Raw genomic sequence first — 13203 nt, forward strand, 5'->3', positions numbered from 1 at the left:
CTGAATTATTAATTAGCAGACAACAAGGAGTCAGAGTCCCTGGGAATTATCTGAAGAAAGGTCAATTCAGGGTCTCCAGTCACCAGAAGCAAGACTCTTTCTCCTTCTCGCCGCCAGAACAAACTACAGACGTTGGGATGCTGGTCACCAGGGTGAAGAATATCCCTCTCCTTCATGAATAGCACATCTTAAATGTTCAGAGACAGACTGGATTTGCAGTGGAATATGTAATCACCTCTCTTGCAGAGCAAACCGCAACCATTCAGACTACTCAACCTTTTCTTGGAACGGCTGAATTCGGAGGATTGCAAAGACGTGGAACTAATGCAGTGTTGGGGAAGTGAAACTAGCTTGCCATGTTGGAGCTACACACAATGTAGAGTGCAGAAAAGCTACTCTTTGTTACAAATAAAAACTTTGCTAACTATTGGCTAGCCTATTAAAGTAAGAGAGAAACGACCTAAAAAGTAAAGCAGTTAGCTAAACTACATGCTAACATTAAGCAGCTAACTGCTGTAGGCTATACTATTAGAAAGAATGCCATTTAAGTGAGAAACATCCTGAAATGGGTAGTTAGCTAAAATACACTATTGGCTAGCCTATTAAAGTAAGAGAGAAACCACCTAAATGTAAATTAGTTAGCTAAACTACATGCTAACATTAAGCAGCTAACTGCGGTAGACTGTATACTATTAGAAATAATGCCATTTAAGTGAGAAACATCCTGTAATGGGAAGTTAGCTAAACTACGAGCTAACATTGAGCAGCTAACTATATGCTAACAGAAATAATGCTAATTAAGGGGTAAACAACTTGGAAAAGTGGTATAGTTAACTAAACCACAAGCTAACAAAAAGAGCTAACTTGAAAAAATACAAATTAAGAAACTTCTTCACAACCGTTTGCTAACACAAATAACTAGATTTCAAGCTAAGAGTGGGCTAATTATGTTTCTAAAAAGAATCATCTAACATTTTTACAAAAAAAAAAATCATAATTCATTAAACAAACCAATTCATAAATAGCAGTATTGAAATAAATACTTGTTTTGCTAACACGATCTAAGTAGCAAAGACTTGTTAGCGCTTAACTGCATCATTGTTTTGATTTAGCTAGTCCTGTTCGCCAACACTGTAAGCAAAGACTGAAAACATATTTATGGATTTTCAACATGAAGGGAGCAACCACATCCCACAGGCTAAGCGCTAGGCACCTTGTCATAGCAACTACTTTATCTTTATCAAATCATCTTTCTCGCTCTCATGATGAAGTGCTGAGATCAGGTGAGGCTGGGCAGAATGTTTCGGCCCCTCACATCCAACATGACACCTCACATTCATCAAAAACGCAGCAGAAAAGGGGAAAATAAAGCTCACGACCCCCTTCCATTAGCTGAGGCCGTAGCCTGTCAAGCTACTAATCACCAAGCTAGCCAAAATTTGTCAACTACAAGCTACATGACGGATATTTAAAACACAAATGTCTTGGTGACTTTGACATAATTTGTCAGTTTTGTCAATTTTATGAAAGAAATTGCATGTTAGCGGCAAAACACTTCAGCTACCGATGCTACTGAATATAGCCATTTTGCTAATTTTAATTAGCCAGTCCGATATAATGCCGCTAAAGGGGGTTTGGATACACAAATCTCTATGAAGTGCCAAGGGTGAAGGTTGTGTTGGTTAGCATGGTCTAGTTAACCCTAACCACAACTGGTTCCGTAACCCTAACCCTACTTAAACTACTTATCCCTACTACCAGTGCTGGCAAAATGAGTTATTTTTATTTTAAGTCTTTAAAGTTTTCTGAAAATCACCTTGCACCCATACATTAAAAAACCCTGGTAATAACACCAAATTTGGCACAAACCAAGTCAAAACCAAATATTGTATAGCAAAAATGTACCGTATAATCAACTCTTTTTTTTCATAATTCCACATCTGTTTGATTAACATTAATGGAAATCAGATCCCAGATAGCAAACTGACATTGAACCAACGTGGAAACATGACATCGAAACAACGTTGATCTGGCATCGTTTTGCTCATGGAATTAACGTTGAACCAACGTCAGACGCGTCATTCTTCAAAACTAACGGAAAATTAACGTTGTTTCAACATTAGGAAAGCAAACCAATTGCAAACCAATTACCAATTTTAATTTAGCTTTGAAGAATGCCGCGTCTGACGTTGGTTCAAAGTTAATTCGATGAGCAAAATCAACGTTGTTTCAATGTCACGAGAGACGTCGTTTCCACGTTGATTCAATGTCAGTTTGCTGTCTGGGATGATTTTCCCCAAATGTTCACTTAAGACATAATAGATAATGCTTGCGTAAATACTCGCCAAGACAGATATTTTGAAATACTGTAATTCTGTGCATGTGTGTGTATATCTATATCGAGTCTTTGTGCGCACGCATCAGTCAGCGAGAGTAAGATCATTTTTCATGTACAAAGGAAAGCTACTCCTCTCAGAAAACACACAAATAAAGATGCTTTTTGATGTTTAATTACTATTTGGTGCATTGGGATTGCTAGTCGAGGGCTTAATGAACTCATTCTTGTGAAAACCTCAAATTTGACATTTTTCATTGTTTTGCCTGGAGCTCATAATTATCCCTGTGCGAATTCCGACTCCTTTTGCCAGCATGGGTCACGTATTATGGTAGATGTATTACCAGTGACCGACCTTAAAAGGGAACTTACAGCCTTTGGAATAGTCAAATTGTGTACTTCTGGGGATGAGCAAACATTGAGTGAATGGGATCGCAAACAGAGAGCTTTCCCCAGGTATTATAGACCTCCCTGTGAGGGGCACACTCATATATACCCTGAAGACGTCCAGAAGATGTACTGTTCCACACTACACAGAAAGAGAAGAATGAGCTTTTTCTCATGGGCACGGACTTGTCAATAGCAGAGTCTCTCTCTCTCTCCCTCTCTCTCAAGAGCGCCAGGAGGGCTGCTATCCATCAAACCCTCAATTCCTACAACACAGCGAAAGAGAGAAAATGCAACGTGATGTATGACCCTCTCTCTGATCACTTCTTAAAGACCAAACCTCACCCCGCCGAAGCAGTTTTGTTTTGTAGTTTATCAGTGCAGCAAATGTGCCCGCGTTGTACGCCCAAAAATCTGGATCAAGGCTCCAATAGTCTCAAACGCCTCAGTGGTTTTGTCAGTCAAATCCATACAGTTCACAACGGGAGGTCAACAACAGCAAACACAACGTCAATTGGCAGAGCTAACAGACCTAGACGGAGTTACCAGTAGCTCTTATTTCAAACACAATGCATCAAGTTGACACTTCCGACTCCCTGTACATTTCGAGAGGCTTGTTATTTTTTCCACGATGAATGATTGTGTCGTTTGGGCTCGTTAATTAGACGATGACCCACGGTGTAATTACTTCATGCCGTTTTTACTTGGGGAATAGATGCGACTGAACTATCCCTGAGCTTGTGCTCCAGCTGTGTTGCTGTGAAATCCGCTGATGAGGAACTTCAACATATGGACACGTCCCAAAGTGTACTGTGTGATCTTTCATTAACGCCCGCACTTGTTTGTAGTCATAATCAGGGCAAATTTAATGCTTTTCAGCACACCGGTGCTTAATTCATTGAGTTGTTACAAAGAAACAAGTGCTATCCCTGTTCAGGCTGATTTCCGCAGGAACCGTTTTCTTTCACCTTCACACTAATGTACATCTACGGCCACAAATCAATGGGGCTTGAATTATGAATCCCCTCGAGGCGTTATTGCGTACGGACACAGCGGGGAGAGTGCAATCGGCCTTTAAGACCGCAGGAAGCACACTGACCACAGCGTGGTCTCATAAGAGGAAGACGAGGAAGACTTGATGTGCCGTACTATCGCATGCGTCTCTCGGAGAAGGTTTGGGCACTGCGTGGGGGGTCTTTGAGGACTTTGGTGGGTGTCTAGAGACTGTTGAGTTCAATCCATCGCTCTGAATGATGGCGCCATTGTGTGCACCTGAAACCTGTCACAACAAGGGTAACAAAGTCACTGCCTGCTTATTTCACAGCAGTATTAAAACTCCAGTGACCTTGGACTAAAAATGATGGAAGGGGGTTGTAACCTAAAGCAAGTGTGAGCACTCTGGGGCCAGTCCTGTGACTTTTAAAATGTGCCCTACTGATACCATAATGTCGGGACATTTATGTTAACTATTTTCTGTCATTCTTTGCCTTTTACAAAAAAAGTGGTTTATATCCCTGTTTAAAAGAACATGTCTTCAGCCAGCCTAATCTGGTTTTCTAGTCTTGATCTAAATGGTCTCCCAGCCTTGTTAGCTGGTTTTACTGACCTCCCAACCGGATCACCCCAAACCCCTCCAAAACTAGCAAATCAGAACAGGCTAAAAGCCCAGCAAACCAGTTTAAGATGGTCTAAATGGTCTCCCAGCCTTGTTAGCTGGTTTTGCTGGCCTCCCAACCTGATCACCCCAAAACCCCTCCAAAACTAGCAAATCAGAACAGACTAAAAGACCAGAAAACCAGTTTAAGATGATCTAAATGGTATCCCAGCCTTGTTAGCTGGTTTTGCTGGCCTCCTAACCTGATCACCCCAAAACCCCTCCAAAACTAGCAAATTAGAGCAAGCTAAAAGACCAGCAAACCAGTTTAAGCTGGTTCAGATTGTCTCCCAGCCTTGTTAGCTGGTTTTGCTGGCCTCCCAACCTGATCATCCCAAAACCCCTCCAAAACTAGCAAACCAGAACAGGCTAAAAGACCAGCAAATCAGTTTAAGCTGGTTCAGATTGTCTCTCAGCCTTGTTAGCTGGTTTTGATGGCCTCCTAACCTGATCACCCCAAAACCCCTCTAAAACTAGCAAATCAGAACAGGCTAAAAGACCAGCAAACCAGTTTAAGCTGGTCTAAATCGTCTCCCAGCCTTGTTAGCTGGTTTTGCTGGCCTCCCAACCTGATCAACCCAAAACCCCTCTAAAACTAGCAAATCAGAACAGGCTAAAAGACCAGCAAACCAGTTTAAGCTGGTTCAGATTGTCTCCCAGCCTTGTTAGCTGGTTTTGCTGGCCTCCCAACCTGATCACCCCAAAACCCCTCTAAATCTAGCAAATCAGAACAGGCTAAAAGACCAGCAAACCAGTTTAAGCTGGTCTAAATCGTCTCCCAGCCTTGTTAGCTGGTTTTGCTGGCCTCCCAACCTGATTAACCCAAAACCCCTCTAAAACTAGCAAATCAGAACAGGCTAAAAGACCAGCAAACCAGTTTAAGCTGGTTCAGATTGTCTCCCAGCCTTGTTAGTTGGTTTTGCTGGCCTCCTAGCCTGATCACCCCAAAACCCCTCTAAATCTAGCAAATCAGAAAAGGCTAAAAGACCAGAAAACCAGTTTAAGATGATCTAAATGGTCTCCCAGCCTTGTTAGCTGGTTTTGCTGGCCTCCCAACCTGATCATCCCAAAACCCCTCCAAAACTAGCAAATCAGAACAGGCTAAAAGACCAGTAAACCAGTTTAAGCTGGTCTAAATGGTCTCCCAGCCTTGTTTGCTGGTAAAATCAAATCTGCCTCTACCAAATCAAATCTCTTGGCCAAATCTCTACCAGTTGCGATATTTCTATAGTCAAATATTATCAATCCACCCTGACATGCATTAGAGATTTACAAAAACAAGCTTTGACAGCAGGGGAAGATGTTTGTCTTCTATCTTATTTCTAACCATTAAACAATATCTGTAGAATATGATTATGCAATGCTATAATTGAATGTATTCGGCTCACTCGCAGGCAAATGGAGCAATCCGCCATTCTTTCTGATCGGTGCAGCTAAAACATCCCGGCCCAGAATCGATACGGGCGTCATACAGCAGCAATCAGAAAAGCACTTTGTCCTGTACTTGTGCTTGAGCCCCATGAATGGGATTATTGATCTACACCAAAGTGCATCGACACGGTGACCGACCGAACCCCCACTAACTGCAGCATATGCATACAATACACGAACGGTCAGGCGAAGGACAGACGCAAGCCAGATTGTTTCTACAATACAGCAGAGAAAAGAAAAGCACAGCAAATTTCAACTAAGAGACCACCTGTGACTCGTCTAGAGTTTCAGAAGAGATCTAAGCTACACCACAATGCAAATGTCTGAAATCAAAAACTCAAACACTCGATGCCTTGATAAGCTGTGACTGTGTGACATCGCTCAACATTTTCGCTTTCGGTATGACTTCCCATGGCATCGTGAGCTATGAAAGAGCGATATAACGTTCCTCCAGAAGGTCGGAGTGACCTTGAGGGAATCTTCGGGGAGAGACGGCGGATCAGGTTGAAAAGTTAAAAGCAGCTAAAGCCCGCTGGAGTGGGTTTGATCTACAGCCGGCCGTTTGATCGGGGGGAGGCACTTCCAAGCGTGAGAGCTCAGAATGGATTGCCTCCTGGCTTTTATCAACAACCATAAATTAGGACAAATTTGTCAAACGAGAAGAGACACAGTGAGTATGGAGTCAAGGCTCGGAGCAGCACAAATAAAAGCATATCACAACATCTCATCCATTACGCTGTCAGACGAGCGCTGCGGGCATCGTCTCATGACAATATGCAGATATATAGCTTACGATAACAGGCCTGCTGATTTACTGTGACCACAGAGATGTTTACGACCACCTGCTTTACACAAACAAACCGGAGGGGAACAATGCAAACTTTGGCGTAAGACAACATATCCATCATGACACGTTTGAGAAATCGCAGAATACGTCATGATTGAGCTGTTCGGTAGCTCATTATAATAATGATGAAATGTTATGCGTTTGCGTAAGTGTTCTTGTGGTTGCTAAGCTGTTGCTATGCACCTGCATGCGTGTTTTAAGAGGGACTATGCGTTTGCTGGGATGTTGCTAATGTGTTCTAGGAGTTGCTGTGTGGCTGATTAAGTGATGTAAGAGTTGCTAAGTGGTTACCAGGGTGTTGCTAGGTTGTTTCTAAGGCATTATGAGTCACTGTGCGCTTGCTAAAGTGTTCTAAGAGTGGCTATTTGGTTGCTAAGGTGTTCTAAGAGTTGTTATGTGGTTTCATAAGTGTTCTGAGAGTGGCTATTTGGTTGCTAGGGTGTTGCTAAGGTGGCCTAAGACTACGTGTTCTAAGAGTGGCAAGGATGTTGCGGTGTTCTAAGAATTGATATTCACTTACTACAGTGTTCAAAGGTTGGGTGTGCGGTTTCTAGGGTGTAGCTGAGTTGCCATGTGGTTGCGTAAGTGCTCTAAGACTTGCATTGTGGATGTTAAGGTGTTTATAGGTGGTTTCTAAGGTGTTATAAGAGTTGCCATGCACTTGTGAAAGGGTTCCCAGAGTGGATATGCGGTTGCTAAGGTGTTCTAAGAGTTGCTATGTGGTTGCGCAAAGGTTCTAAGAGTTGCTATGCGGATGTTAAGGTGTTTATATGCGGTTGCTAAGGCGTTCTAAGAGTTGCTATGTGGTTGCGTAAAGGTTCTAAGAGTTGCTATGCGGATGTTAAGGTGTTTATATGCAGTTGCTAAGGTAAAGAGTTGCTATGTGGTTGCGCAAAGGTTCTAAGAGTTGCTATGCGGATGTTAAGGTGTTTATATGCGGTTGCTAAGGTGTTCTAAGAGTTGCTATGTGGTTGCGTAAAGGTTCTAAGAGTTGCTATGTGGTTGCGTAAGTGCTCTAAGACTTACAATGTGGAAGCTAAGGTGTTTATAGGTGGTTTCTAAGGTGTTATAAGAGTTGCCATGCACTTGTGAAAGGGTTCCCAGAGTGGATATGCGGTTGCTAAGGTGTTCTAAGAGTTGCTATGTGGTTGCGCAAAGGTTCTAAGAGTTGCTATGCGGATGTTAAGGTGTTTATATGCGGTTGCTAAGGCGTTCTAAGAGTTGCTATGTGGTTGCGTAAAGGTTCTAAGAGTTGCTATGCGGATGTTAAGGTGTTTATATGCGGTTGCTAAGGTGTTCTAAGAGTTGCTATGTGGTTGCGTAAAGGTTCTAAGAGTTGCTATGTGGTTGCGTAAGTGCTCTAAGACTTACAATGTGGAAGCTAATGTGTTTATAGGTGGTTTCTAATGTGTTCTAAGAGTTGCCATGCACTTGTGAAAGAGTTCCAAGAGTGGATATGCGGTTGCTAAGGTGTTCTAAGAGTTGCTATGTGGTTGCGTAAAGGTTCTAAGAGTTGCTATGCGGATGTTAAGGTGTTTATATGCGGTTGCTAAGGTGTTCTAAGAGTTGCTATGTGGTTGCGTAAAGGTTCTAAGAGTTTCTATGTGGATGTTAAGGTGTTTATATGCGGTTGCTAAGGCGTTCTAAGAGTTGCTATGTGGTTGCGTAAAGGTTCTAAGAGTTGCTATGTGGTTGCGTAAGTGCTCTAAGACTTACAATGTGGAAGCTAAGGTGTTTATAGGTGGTTTCTAAGGTGTTCTAAGAGTTGCCATGCACTTGTGAAAGGGTTCCAAGAGTGGATATGCGGTTGCTAAGGTGTTCTAAGAGTTGCTATGTGGTTGCGTAAAGGTTCTATGAGTTGCTATGCGGATGTTAAGGTGTTTATATGCGGTTGCTAAGGTGTTCTAAGAGTTGCTATGTGGTTGCGTAAAGGTTCTAAGAGTTTCTATGCGGATGTTAAGGTGTTTATATGCGGTTGCTAAGGCGTTCTAAGAGTTGCTATGTGGTTGCGTAAAGGTTCTAAGAGTTGCTATGTGGTTGCGTAAGTGCTCTAAGACTTACAATGTGGAAGCTAAGGTGTTTATAGGTGGTTTCTAAGGTGTTCTAAGAGTTGCCATGCACTTGTGAAAGGGTTCCAAGAGTGGATATGCGGTTGCTAAGGTGTTCTAAGAGTTGCTATGTGGTTGCGTAAAGGTTCTAAGAGTTGCTATGCGGATGTTAAGGTGTTTATATGCGGTTGCTAAGGTGTTCTAAGAGTTGCTATGTGGTTGCGTAAAGGTTCTAAGAGTTTCTATGCGGATGTTAAGGTGTTTATATGCGGTTGCTAAGGCGTTCTAAGAGTTGCTATGTGGTTGCGTAAAGGTTCTAAGAGTTGCTATGCGGATGTTAAGGTGTTTATATGCAGTTGCTAAGGTAAAGAGTTGCTATGTGGTTGCGCAAAGGTTCTAAGAGTTGCTATGCGGATGTTAAGGTGTTTATATGCGGTTGCTATTTGTTACGACCCTTGGCTCAAGGGAAGCAACAAAAACAAGGGACACACGCAAACCAAATTATAGGCTCAAAAATAATGTTTATTTAACTACAAATAATAAGACAAAACAGAATAATGAAATGAAAACAATTAAAGAAAATAAAAGTGTTTCTGTAGTAATCAGCAAAATCAGTGTGTAGAGCACGGTGCATGGTTGAAAGGGTAATGCAATGTTGAGGTTTGAAATGTGAATGCAAAAAGCAACAAAATACAACGCAAGCCAAACACCAAAGCAAAGTCCGAAACCAAAGAGCCCTCCTTCCTTGGCTCAGATGGTGATCTTTTAAGCGTCTAAGGTCACAGGTGTTTCCATTGAGGCAATTAGGCCATTTGATGCAATTAGCGGGCTCAGGTACCAACAGCAACACTCAAGACCAACAGCAGGGGTCGTCACACCCCTCCCCATAAAGACAGGGACTCCCACAAAGATCCCTGTAACAGAACAAACAAATCTCAATAAATAGGCATAATATATTACTCAAGTTCAGGACCAAAGACAGCTCCCAATAACGCCAAAAGGAATGATACATTTAAATCCAATAGATTAAAATGCATCAGGAGCGCGTGACAGCGCATCAGCCACCACATTTTCCAACCCTCTTATGTGTCGAATATCCAGACAGAAGGATTGCAAAAACAAGGACCAGCGAACCAACCTCTGGTTAGGACACTGCAAAGAATTGAGAAAGATTAATGGATTATGATCGGTGTATATCACAATAGGTGCACAGGCGTTAAGGTAAACCGCAAAATGCTGCAAGGCCCAAATCAGGGCTAACGCTTCCTTTTCGACCACAGAATAGTTACGTTGGTATGAGTTAAACTTTCTCGAAAAGAAACTAACTGGATGGTCTACTCCGTCCACATTCGACTGCTGAAGAACAGCTCCAGCCCCAACATTACTGGCATCAACGTGCAACGTGAAGGGTTTATCAAAGCACGGAGCCATAAGCACGGGCGCTGAACACAGCAGGGATTTTACGTTCTCAAAAGCTAATTCGCAACTGTTAGACCATAAAAACTTTGTCTTACCCTTTAACAAGTCTGTCAGTGGTGCTACCACAGTAGAGAAATTGCAACAGAAAGATCGATAATATCCTACCAACCCTAAAAACCTCATAAGCTCTTTCTTGGTCGTTGGGGAAGGAAAATTCTGGATGGCTTGCACTTTAGCCTGTATCGGACGCACTTCTCCATTCCCCACTACCTTCCCAAGATACGTGATGGTCGCTTTCGCAAACTCGCATTTGGCCAAATTCACGGTAAGTCGAGCATCAGACAAACGTCTCAACACCGAACGCAACCGTGTTAAATGAGACTCCCAACTGTCACTAAAAACGACTAAGTCGTCCAAATAGACGGCACAACCCTCAAGACCACAGATTACACGATTCATGAGGCGTTGAAAAGTCGCCAGAGCATTTCGTAGACCAAAACTCATGACCCGGTAAGAATGTAACCCTGACGGGGTGACAAAAGATGAAATTTCTTGTGCTCTCTTGGTTAAAGGCACTTGCCAATAGCCCTTCAGCAAGTCAAACTTGCTGACGAACTTGGCTGAACCAACTTGGTCCACACAATCCTCGACTCGGGGCAAAGGAAAACAGTCCGGCTTTGTTAAGGCGTTAACTTTACGGAAATCCGTACAAAATCTTACAGTACCGTCTGACTTTCCAACTAAGATACACGGAGAAGCCCAATCAGAAAAAGAAGGTACTGCAATATCGTGATCCTGCATATACTTAATTTCCCTCTCCATCAGTTCTCGTTTCTCAGGCGCAACACGATAAAAACGCTGTTTAATAGGCTTTGCGTCCCCAACATCGATATCATGTTCTACCCAATCGGTACGCGATGGCACATCTCCAAACAATTCAGGAAAACTACGCAATATTCTACATAATTCCTGACATTTTTCAGGCGATAAATGACAGAGACTAAACTCCAAATTGTGCAATGACTCGGAATTATTCAAACGGCCACGAAAGACACAATCATCGGGTGAGAGAGTCTCCTCTTCCTCACCCACCAAACTCTCAACATTACCCCCCCCGATAGAAACGGTGGGAAGTGCTGAATGTAAAGAAATCACATTTGCTACAGGTTTGGTTTCTTTTTCATAATAGGGTTTTAATAGATTTACATGGCACCGTTTAACTGACTTTTTACGCGATGGCATCGAGACGTCATAATTTTCATCAGTCAATTTTCGTTGTACAACAAATGGGCCATCAAATTTAGCTTCAAAAGGAGAGGATACGATCGGCCGTAAGACAAGAACTTGATCGCCTGGTTCAAACACTCGATGTTCAACCGTACGGTCATACAATTGCTTCATATCTTTCTGATGTTTTCCTAGATTTAATTTAGCTAATTCTCTAGCCTGGATGAGTCGATTTTTAAACCCCAAAACATATGACACCAAGTTTTTAGGAGGTTCTACAGCTTCACCAACCTGCTGAAAGACAGACAACAATCCACGAACATTATGGCCAAAGACCAAGTCATTAGGGCTGAAACCCGTACTTTCCTGCACTACTTCACGGGCAGCCAACATCATCCACGGCAAACCCTCCTCCCAATCTCTATCCAGTTGCACACAGTACGCACGGAGAAGTGACTTTAACGACTGGTGGAATCTCTCCAATGCACCCTGACTTTGTGCATGATACGCCGTCGATTGATTATGCTTAATGTGCAGCTGTTTTAACACCTGCTGGAAGAGATGCGAAGTGAGATTTGAACCTTGATCACTTTGAATGATTTTTGGAATCCCAAAAACAGATATAAACTGGGTCAAAGCTTTCACAATAGAACGGGACGTAATGGTACGTAGTGGATATGCCGCAGGAAAGCGCGTGTTCAAACACATCACAGTGAATAAATAACTGCTACCTGACTTCGAACGGGGAAGTGGCCCTACGCAATCAACAATAAGATGTTCGAAAGGTTCACCAGTAGCCTGAATTGGTTTCAGTGGAGCTGGTTTCAACACCTGGTTTGGTTTACTCGTTAATTGGCAGGTTTTACATGTCTTAATATAAGCAGAGATGTCTCGTTTTAAACGCGGCCAAAAAAAATATCGCAACAAGCGATCATAAGTCTTACGCACCCCCTGGTGACCAGATTGATCATGCGCAATTTCGATCATCATTTGTTGAAATTTAGTAGGAACAACAACCTGAAAGACAGGATCTCCCACAAAATTTTTGTGAGGACTCCATTTTCTCAACAACACTCCATCTTGAACAAAATATCCACGGGAAACATTACACTCCTCTACTGGAGGCACTGCACTCCGGAAGAGTTCATCCAAAGAGGAGTCATTCCGCTGTTCCTTCCCTAATTCCTCTGCAGAAACAGGAAAAGACAAAGCAGACAAATCAGGCATAAACAACTTCATGCCGACTTTATCAGATTTAACCTCTTTTTGACCACATACTACATCCCTATTGGCACCTTTCATTGCACGAGTGACGACACACGCTGAATCCTGACACAAAGAACTCAGTTCAGATTCAACTTTCTTATCAGTGATCACTATGGGAAACACTGAAGTATCAGCCCACACTCTTTCACCCACCAGTCCATTCCCCAGAATTATATGGACTCCCTCCACTGGCAAAGCTGGTCGTACTCCCATTACAACCTCACCTTGAATCAAATCAGACTGAAGCCTTACCTTATGAAGAGGCACAGACAGAGTATTCAGTCCTATTCCACGAATTAACACACTCTCACCAGTATGAGACTGTGAGGAAAAAGGCAATACTGATTCCAAAATAAATGAATCCATTGCGCCAGTATCCCGCAAGATTTTAACAGGGATTTCCTCTTTCTCTCCAACCAGGGATACACGCCCCTCTGTAATAAAAGGCGAGTAAGAAGATAAATCAACATCAAATTTTTGATTTTCAAAAATTTCACTCCCTGAAGACAGGACTGGTGCCGCGAGAGCAGAAGGTTTAACATGTGAGCTCTGTGCATTATGTTTGGACTTCTTTTTAAGGACCGGACAA

The 13203-nt window shown here is 42.6% G+C and overlaps 2 protein-coding genes across 26 annotated transcripts in view; both read right to left on the reverse strand.

Annotated features, from left to right (window-relative positions):
• Positions 1–13203, reverse strand: part of ptprsa (protein tyrosine phosphatase receptor type Sa) — a 363573-nt gene that overhangs the window by 212769 nt on the left and 137601 nt on the right. The gene's annotated exons all lie outside the window — the stretch shown is intronic.
• LOC120489424 (uncharacterized) overlaps positions 1–13203 on the reverse strand; it is a 38190-nt gene that overhangs the window by 23033 nt on the left and 1954 nt on the right. Inside the window, exons 2-3 of the mRNA XM_089118459.1 lie at positions 11504–13048; positions 10702–10861 (exon numbers count right to left, since the gene is read on the reverse strand). Of these exons, the coding sequence (XP_088974585.1) occupies positions 10702–10861; positions 11504–13048 (1705 nt within the window). The remainder of the gene's footprint in view (positions 1–10701; positions 10862–11503; positions 13049–13203) is intronic.

This window comes from Pimephales promelas, chromosome 2 (assembly GCF_988280905.1).
Source record: "Pimephales promelas chromosome 2, fPimPro1.hap1.1, whole genome shotgun sequence".
NCBI classification, from domain to species: Eukaryota; Metazoa; Chordata; class Actinopteri; order Cypriniformes; family Leuciscidae; genus Pimephales; species Pimephales promelas.